The sequence below is a fragment of the Camelus bactrianus genome, chromosome 19 (genome assembly GCF_048773025.1).
Source record: "Camelus bactrianus isolate YW-2024 breed Bactrian camel chromosome 19, ASM4877302v1, whole genome shotgun sequence".
Lineage (NCBI taxonomy): Eukaryota > Metazoa > Chordata > Mammalia > Artiodactyla > Camelidae > Camelus > Camelus bactrianus.
This window is the reverse complement of record NC_133557.1, coordinates 27,773,361-27,782,718: the sequence shown is the minus strand read 5'-3', so window position 1 is coordinate 27,782,718 and position 9,358 is coordinate 27,773,361. Positions and strand designations below refer to the sequence as shown.

The following is a 9,358-nucleotide window of genomic DNA, read 5'->3' as shown; positions in this document are numbered from 1 at the left end:
TCCCGACTCCCAGAGCCATATGCCTACTTACCTGCAAAATGTGTTTTGAAAAGAAATACACAAGCAGGATGCAGAACGGGCACGAAAGCTGACAAAATATCCAAACAAAAATTCCTCGGGACAGATCCACTTGAGATCTAAAAAGCACTTTAATACCCTATCCCTCTTCAAATGATCAAGAGATTCAAGAGAAATAGCAAGTCCTGTATTTACAAAACCGATGAAAATCACACTGTAATAATCAGTGAATGCAGAACAACTGCACAGATCTGCGTTTCCAACTTTTTCCACCATGATTCCCCATCAAGGTAAAAAAAGATTCTTTTGTACAAATCCGAGAAGGATGCAGAGGTGGCCGCACAACTGCCCAAGATGGTACCATGACTTACTACCGAGGCTGGGGACGGGGCCCGAGGGGAAGGAGGGGCAGGGTCCTCGAGAAAAGAACCCTGTTCACGGCAAGCAGCTCTAGTCCGTGGTTGACCTCCGGTACCAAAACCGTGCTCTGAAGTCGTCGCTGCAGGTCATGAAGCCGGGGTTGGTGGGCGAGTGCACGATGCAGCGCACGATGTTGTTGTGGCCCAGGGAGAGCAGGTTCCGGCGCTCGGCCGTCCGCGAGTCCCAGCAGCACAGACTGATGGTCCTCTCGTCGGGCAGCAGCACGTAGTCCTCCGTGTGGTTGAAGACGGCCTGCGTCCGGTGCACCTGCCGCCCGCTCAAGCCAGCGCCTGCACGGAGACCGAGAGGGAAGGGCCTGGGCGTCAGGGCCGGCTCTCCAGGTCCGAGTCTGCACCTTAGACTCCCCACATTGCTCTACTTCTGTTATTAGTCTGTTGATGATAAAACTGCACTTTCCAATTGTTGAAGTAATACACTTATTGTGCAATTTTGGAAACTATAAAGTATGAAAAGGAAAATCACTTCTGAGCCCATTACCTAATGCAACTCTGTTAATGTTCTGATGTATTTCTAGGCATAAAAACACCTTTAAAAAAATACAATAGTGTTGCCACACTCTCTCTGTCTGCTCTATCATAGTTTAAACCAACTTCATGTTGGGTATATTCTTCCATGCTTTTATTGGCTGCAAAGTATCCCACTGTTTGGAAGCACCATCGGTAATTCTTTCCTGCTACACACCGAACTTGTATCAAATTGTAACACCGTAATGAACATTCCTTGTACAGTATTTCTTAGGATTAAATTCCTAGAAAGTGTTATACTTTTTTATGACCACAAATACAAAATACATATTTTGTGTTCAAGGTATTATATAAAGTACTAAGAAAACCTGCCTGATAATTTTACACCCAGAGTCAACATTTTGATGATTATCTTTTCCAAATATCTCCATGTGTTGTTGTACACTCAGCTGCAAATCCTATACATCAGAGCATACATCATATACTTTTCATTCAACAGTATGTCGTGGAAATCTATAAAGAGGGAGTATAGTTTAATGGATAAAGATACAAACTTTGGTGCCAGATTTGGGCTTGGTACTAAGTGATGTGACCTTGAACAAATTACTTAACATCCCTAGGTGTTAATTTTCTCCTGTTTCGTAAGCATAATTACATCACCTGCCCAGAAGATGGTGTGGGGATGAAAATGTGGTGTAATGCCCATCCAGTTCTGCAGTGTGCGTGTTCGACAAATATTACTATGAGTACATATTTTTAAAGGCTGCATGCTGTGAAAGGACACATAAAAATTTACTCAGTGCTTTTTGGTGGACATTTGTCTCTACTCCAGATAATGTTGGGATGGATACCTTTTTGTGTGTGTATGTACATGTTTGCCCAAGAATCTTTTGAAGGTTGAATTCCTAAGAGTGGATACAGTAGGTCAAAAAATATGTATGTGTAAAATTTTGATCTATGACATGAAACTGCCCTTCAGAAATATTTTAACAATTGACATTTCTAACAATATGATTTCCTGAAATGTTTATTAATACTAGATAATATCAATCTTAAATTTTGGAAATCTGATGAGCAAAAAAGATATTCCCATTTTCATTTTAGATTTATAGTGAAGTTTTCTCGGGTTCACTGACCAATGTCTGACATATGTTTACTGTATATGCTGTGAATATGCTTTCCGTAATCCAGAATTTTAATTTTGTTTATAGTGTTTTAAATTAACTTAAATTTTTTTTAAATGGAGGTACTAGCGACTGAACCCACTCTACCACTAAGCTGTACCCCCCACCTCCCTTAAATTAACTTTTAACATCAAAATTTCTAACATTTATTTGATAGTTTTTCCTTTCCCTTCATGATTTCATTGAATTCTAACTAAAGCTTAAAACTGGAAATGCAGATCTAAATGTGCTGATATGAAGGAGTCACACTGAATTAGAAGAAAAGGGAATTTGCAAATAAATTCAGTATAATCTCATTTAAAAACCAAATCCCAATTCTCCAGCAAAACAAACCAATTAGTCATATTTAACCATAAAATATCCCATTTAAAAAAGCAAAAATGACTCTTCCCAAGACCTGCCAGCTGTGTCATCTACACCAGAAGCCAGAGAGACGGCAGGAAGTAAGCTCTGGCTAAAATGAAATAAATCTAGGTAGGTTATGCTGCACCCTAGTGGTTCAGATGCCACTTATTCTGCAATTTTCTTCTTAACACCCCTGCAGAGCCCCTTACAATATACAACAGTGTTATTTTCTTGTGAGTGGGCGTGGGCATGGTGATTTTAGTGTATGACACAAACATCTCACAACAGAGGAAACTAGCTGAAGTTTCCTAGAAGTTTCTTACCAAACAGCCTTCGCCACTACAAGGAAAAGAATAATATTTTTTTTTTTAGTGGAGGTACTGGAGATTGAACCACGGACTCACGCGTGCTAAGCACGCACTCTGCCACTGAGATATATCACCTCCCCTCAAGAAGATAATTTTAATACTATCAAATTAGACTTGAACACTGACTACTAGTGATAAATTTAAATAGATCTCATAAAAAGAGCTCAAAGGCACAACTGTTACAATTAGAGACCAACATGGGTTAGAGAATCAGATTAATTTAGTTTTTCTGTCTGAAGGGTCCACTTTATAGGTTCAGGACACTCGTGGCCTCTTTTAAGAGCTACTTCTCTCTTAGGAGGGGCCAAGATCTCCCCGCTTAGCCCTTCTTTCCTAATGTGTACACTTACTGAGGCTTTTCTCTGGACTGCTTTCATTTTTTGTGAGATCACCAGATTCTCAAGTGTTACCTGCATGGAATCAGATCTAGTTTCAGCTGTAATGTATTGAGAAGAGCAAAGTTAAGAAACTGTGGTTCTGTTTCCAGCTCTGCCTCTTGTTTGACTTGCATACATTTATTGTGTGGATCTATTTCAAGGATCTAAGAGTTGCTACAGAAATGTTAAGCAGTATCGATTTCTCACTCACCTGTGTATCTGACCAGCGTTCTCCCTGTTGATATCTCCCAAAGCTTAGCTACAGAGTCTTTTCCACTTGACAGAATGTATTTAGAATTTTTGGAAAAAATGGCAGAACAAACTTCAGCACCGTCGTGTGCTTTCTCAAAAGTTGTGATGCATCGATTTGAAACACCATCCCATAATTTGATGCAGCCGTCCTTGCTACCAGTCACATACATATTGGCACTAGGATTGTAATTGACGGAACATATGGCATCAGTGTGTTGATCTTGAGGATTGCAAGAGACAAAACACTGAAATGTGTTGATATCATACAGTCGAAGAGTAGGATGCTGAGTCCCGACAAGTATAAAGTCTCCGGAAGGATGGAAAGAGATGGAGCGTAACATTTCAGCCTCCTGTTAGGACAGAGACATTAACGTTAAATGACCAACTGCTGAACAATTAAACCCACAGGAAATGTGGGAGACACTTGGCTGATTCAAAGAATCCATAGAACAATGAACAGATATTATACAGGTAAGAGAAGGAACAAAGGACTTTCTGAAAACATGAAAGTATCATTTGAACAAAGGTTTCCGAAACTATTTACTGGTGAGATTATTCCAAAGGCCACAGAATTGAGCTTCATTATTTGCAAATAAACAGTGGCTGAACTCAGAAAGGAATATATCATCAACCTATAATACGTTCACATACAATTAATGAATGAAGCTGCTACTAGAACATTAGTCTTTCTGAACTGCATATTCAAATTAGGGCAGCAAATGTCACTTTTCCAGCAAACACCTGATAGTTTCAACTGATTAATTTTTAAAATTCCCGTAAGTTATACTTTAGGGAAATTGGTTGTTTTGTCTTTAAACAGGAATCTGCACCTTTAAAGAAGGATATGGGTTCTGAACTGTATCTGTGACCAGCAGTCGTCCTGAGTGGCCAGAGGAAGTGGGTGCATGGCAGCCCCCGGGCTGTGGGCCGTCAGTGGCAGGCGTCCTTGCTGCTGTCCCCTCGTTTTACAGGATGTTCACTGACGCTACTTTTAAGAAGAGATACACCATAGCTCATTGTATTTAAGAAAAAAAAATGTATAAAGCTCCTTTCCAAACATTCCTAACCTGGATGTATTTGAAGGCTCTTTTTGCAGATGGTTTGGAATAATCAAATAATTTAAGAGTATAATCCCTTGAACCAGAGGCCAGGATCTGTTCTGTTGGATGGAAAGCAAGACATGTGACCTCATCCACGTGGTCATAAAGAGTTCGAATCACTGGGTGGTTTTCCATATTCTGCTGTGCGGTCTCGTTCATCATGACCTAGGCCAACAAGAAAAGAAAAGATGCTCAAAGTATGAAATCTGTCTGACTCAAAACACATGATCTACAGCTATGCTAAGTTTAAAGCTGGTTTAAACTATTCTCTCATTCCTCCAAGAATGAATAGCAAAAGGCAAACAGTAAGTACATGACTGGGATTTTTACCTCTATTGGCATGGCACTTTTGGCTAGCATTCTTTCTGTGTCAAGTATTTTTATGGACGCGTCAGCAGATCCAGTGGCTATTAACTGCCCATCTCTACTATAGGTAGCTACACGGCACGGTCCTTTATGGGATGTGACATAGCATGTTTCATACTCAGAAGCCTCTGGGGACATAGTTTGGACATCTGCATCAAATTCCAGGTCAATTCCTGTGCCAGGGGCAACTGTGTCTGACCGACCAATTGCATACTGAACTGCTGTGTCATCATTTTCCATTCCTGAAAGAAATGAACATTAGTGGCATGAAAAAAAATGCTATTTTAAAAGGACAGCACAAAGTTCTAGATCCAAATTGCAAAAGGTGTTTGTCAATGTCAGCTTACTACTTCTTGGAGCCACATGACACTTACACCATAGAACATTATCTATCCTGACCTGGGCGCACACAGTGACAACACCGTAAGGCAGCATGGGTTGTGGAAGGTTAGGCTCTAATAGTAAAGTCATCTCCCACATATTGGCCTCCAAAATTTTCTACTTTAACCACAATGACAGAAACTCAAAAACGCAGTTCTATAGTTAAATTGTTTATTTTTCCCCATTCCAGATTTTAGTTTTAGTATTGAGATCTGTTAGTAGCAGCTCCGAAGCTCGTGAAGCCAGATATATTATTACTATTAACACTAGTGAAACATATTTGAAAGAATGCTGAGCTTTAAAGAATCTGAAATTTATCAAGAACATGCATTTTAAACTTAAAAATAACTTGACATATCTTATAAACAATACATTTATTAGTACAGGAAAAATTAGAAATACAGATGAAAAATATAAAGATAACCTTGCATTCTATCATCCAAAGATAATTACTGTTAAACATGGTGGTATGCCAAAAATAAAACCACACTATATGACTTACTTGGTAATTTAATTATGTGGAATGACCATCTGGCCAGCATCACAAAAATTCATCTATATCATGTTACTGGATCCAATTTTATGGATACAAGGACATTTATAATCAATTCCATATTATTGGGCATTTTAAGGGAATTCATTTTATTTCCTCAAGCAAATTTTTACAATTTACATCACCAAATCAGACAGTACAAACATGCTTGGCAGTTCTGTATTTTACTTAATGCTTTCTATGACCCAGGCAAGTACCAGGATATACTGTTGAACAAGACAAGGTTCAAGACCTTCATTAAACTTGCAGTCTGTTTTGGGGGTGGTATGAATTGTGTGGGAAACAAAATAATAAAGAAAATTTCATATAATGATTCTGTTATGAAAGAAATGCGATTGTTGTTTTAGAGCAAGTGAGGAGGTCTGGGGAAGATACTGGGGTTATTTTCAGAGGAGATGAGGAGGACTCTGAGATGACATTTGAGCTGAGACTTGAAGAAAATCAGTAATACAATGGTAGAAAGCGCCAGATAATGCATATAAAGATCCTGAGGCCAGAACAGCTCGAAACCTTCATAACCTGGATTTTGCTTACTCCTTCAGTAAGCAGCATTGTACTTCACACATATTAGGCAGTAAAGCTAAAGGGCAATAATCTTGAAAAATTCTGATGTGAAAACATCTGAAACCTCGTCATGGGATCCATGATTTCGCGTGGACCAGTTACCTAGTTTGATGAGGTGCAGGAGCTGCTCCGACGGTGCACAGACAGACTGAGGCTTGATTTCGTTGATGAGGCCGTTAGCAATGCTGATGTAGCCATCATAGAGCAGCTGGCTAATGATCAGCTTGTAGAGCTGCTGGCGGTCCTTCAAGCCCACTTTGGTTCTGTACATCCTGAAGAAGAGGAAGGTAATTTCCCTGCCAGCTGCAAGAAGGGGAAACAGGTGGATGGTAAAGGGCAGAGGCACCAGTAGTCACAGAAGCAACACAGGAACCTGGTCAGACTTTCAGGACTTAAATCTCAGCTCTGCTAGCTGCAGTATTTGGTCAGCAACCTCGTTTCTCTGAGATTAGGTTCCTTGGCTGTTAAATAAGTTAGTAAAGGTTAAACAAGGTACTGCCTGTAGAGTATTGAGCATAGAGGCACAGAGAAATGGCTCAAATCACGCTAGCCAACAGTAGAACTTCTCCTTATCAGCTGTTCTTCTCTGCCAAACTACCCACCTGCGATTTTTATTCTTTATTGCTATACCAGAATCTTCCATTTCTTCTGTTAATAAAACACTGGCTAATGTTTGCAATAGGTAAGACAGCTGCTATTGTCAGATGTCTAGAGACCACTGTTCCCACCAGCTGAACTGTTACATTTACTAATGTCAGCTACGTTCATTCTTAAAACATATCTTAAGGCAACTGAGCTTGTTAAAGTATCTAATTTAATTAGACAGTAAGTCAAAATATGAGGGCAAAAGAGCTACTGTTGCAATGAAAACTAAATAAGTTGAATGCTTTGGAAAGATTCAAAGATGAACTCCTTAATAAAATATTGACAAACAGAATACGGCCAAAATGATAAAAGTCAAGAAAATGGAAAAATCTCAAGGATTATGCAGTTAGATTGATTTACAAGTGTCTAAGTTCTCCCTCGGTCTTACAAAGCAAAAGATGACAGTTTCTGGTTTACGCAAAAAAAAAAAAGAACTCCAATTGGTGGACATGATTAGATAAGTTGATTATCAAAAATCAGTATCTGTATGTATGTGTAAGACTGTATTGATACTGGAAGGCTGCAGGAGCCGGGGAACAGGTATAAAGAATAAAAGGCACAGACAGACAGGTAGTTGTGGCAGAGGAGAAAACTGGAGGGAGAGCACAGGAGAGATAAGTGAACACGAGAACGAAGAGCATTGAGTGACCAGTGAACACCAGTACCTCCTGGTACTGCCCCACTTCACAGGGGTGATTCTGAAGTGGGACACATTGTAGGAAAGGGGTGAGGAACAATGTGTTCTCACTACACAGCGCCCTCTGTAGAATTACTGAGGCCACTGATCGTAAGAATAGCTAACATTAACTGGTGTTTACCATGTTTCATCTCCCTCTAACCCTCAACAACATCTTATAAAGGAGGTCCAGTCATCTTGTTTACAGATGAGCAGGGGAAATAACTTGCCCAAAGTCTCACTAGTGCCCAGAGGAACCAGGACTAGAACGCTGGCGATCTGACTGTGTTGTTCCTAATCACTACCTTAAAAACTTAACAATAAACTAGCTAAGGATCCATCAGGCATTCAATACAGTATATAATACACATGATGTAAACAACTAATACACATTGCCTCATTCAATCCACATCTAATCCTATTTTAAAGATGGGCAACCTGATGCCCGGGGAGGTTAACTCACCCAGGATCAAACAGTTGGAAATGGCAGAGCCTGGATTCTAACCCAGGCTATTTGACCCCAGAGCCTGCGTTCTTAATGGGCTGTACTAATGGATGTTAATTACAACAGCCAACATTTATTAAGAAGTTGCCAGACATCGTGCTAAGCACTTTATAATGTATTTAAGTATATGGAGAAGCAAATACATATAAACTCATGCTTGCATGTACAACACTAGGACGCAACATCGATGATGAAACCGACTCAAAGAGCTTAGGAAACACTGCAAGTAAAATGTGGCTGCGTAACTCGTCCAAGGTTAAAGTGGCCACTAGGATTACCCATACCAGAGCCCAGAACTTAACCGCCTCTCCATCGTGTCTCTCCACTCACGCCAGGAGCGTACCAAGAGGTTAAAAAAAGAAAAGAGAGAACGAGCCTTGTTTCTCAGCTCCCGTAGAAAATTCGCTCCCTGGGCTAGTACGCGCCTAATTACTACCCACAATTTGCACCCCCAAGGACAGGAAGAACCCGACCCAGGCCTGGTTGTACCCGGAGCTGGAAGGAGGACCAGGGCGAGAACACAGACACCCCTCACTGTACGTTCGGCTATCACCCTGACCTAGAGACCAGCTAAGGATGGAGCGAGGGTGGGAGCGAGGCCTTCGAGGAAGAGGAGGGGCAGAGCAGGCCCAGCCTGGCAACTCAGGGCGCATGCTGCCCCGCTCACTATCGGCCCGTCCCGCCTCGCCCCGGTCCCTTCTGTAGTCCCCCTAAGGCCTCAGCTGACCGCATCAGCCACTCTCCACGCATCCCGGTCCCCCCATACCCGCTAGTCCTGCTCTCTCGGTCTCCCGCTCTCTCCTAGAAAAATGGAGTCGCGAATCCTGCCCAATCGATCGCTCCGAGTGCACGTTCACTGTGCACACGCAAAGGACGTCGCGCCGAGCGCTGCGCTACGGATCGGCCCCACTCGCTCCTGCCCTTCTCGCCATCTTACTTACGGGCGCGTTGGAGAGGTTCGTTCACCTCCTCCGATTTTATCTCCTACGCGACAACTCTGATGCCAAGGGCCTGCTGTCTCACGGGCAAAGGTCAGATCCGGAGAGCACCGCCGGCGCTAGAACGGCCACGGGTGTGGCGGGCCGTTGGCTCCACCACTTCCGGGGTCTTACGGAGCAA

General features: G+C 41.7%; 2 protein-coding genes across 4 annotated transcripts in view; both read right to left on the bottom strand.

Annotated features, from left to right (window-relative positions):
- The window catches only part of CASS4 (Cas scaffold protein family member 4), a 41,377-nt gene extending 41,207 nt beyond the window's left edge, over positions 1-170 (bottom strand). Inside the window, exon 1 of the mRNA XM_074347477.1 lies at positions 32-170. The gene's annotated coding sequence lies outside the window, so the exon portion shown is untranslated. The remainder of the gene's footprint in view (positions 1-31) is intronic.
- On the bottom strand, positions 131-9,317 carry CSTF1 (cleavage stimulation factor subunit 1). 3 transcript variants are annotated; one of them, XM_010958589.3, is made up of 6 exons: positions 9,181-9,317; positions 6,516-6,716; positions 4,880-5,157; positions 4,517-4,714; positions 3,409-3,799; positions 131-728 (listed from the first exon to the last, which is right to left on the bottom strand). In XM_010958589.3, exons 2-6 carry the CDS (start codon positions 6,682-6,684, stop codon positions 469-471), a joined length of 1,296 nt encoding a protein of 431 aa, XP_010956891.1. In that variant the 5' UTR covers positions 6,685-6,716; positions 9,181-9,317; the 3' UTR covers positions 131-468. The 3 variants fall into 3 exon arrangements, with proteins under 3 accessions (XP_010956891.1, XP_010956892.1, XP_074203579.1); XM_010958590.3 differs by lacking the exon at positions 9,181-9,317 and adding an exon at positions 9,006-9,155; XM_074347478.1 differs by lacking the exons at positions 131-728; positions 9,181-9,317 and adding exons at positions 747-895; positions 9,006-9,155.
- Between the last annotated feature and the right edge of the window lie 41 nt (positions 9,318-9,358).

Bases quoted from the DNA above. Each gene is read 5' to 3' on its own strand.
- CSTF1 (XM_010958589.3), bottom strand. From the start codon at position 6,684: ATGTACAGAACCAAAGTGGGCTTGAAGGACCGCCAGCAGCTCTACAAG. The intron at 5,158-6,515 runs GTAACTGGTCCA...CATTTCTTTCAG, and splicing joins CCTGCACCTCATCAAACTAG to GAATGGAAAATGATGACACA. The intron at 3,800-4,516 runs GTTAGGAATGTT...CTGTCCTAACAG, and splicing joins GAGCCTTCAAATACATCCAG to GAGGCTGAAATGTTACGCTC.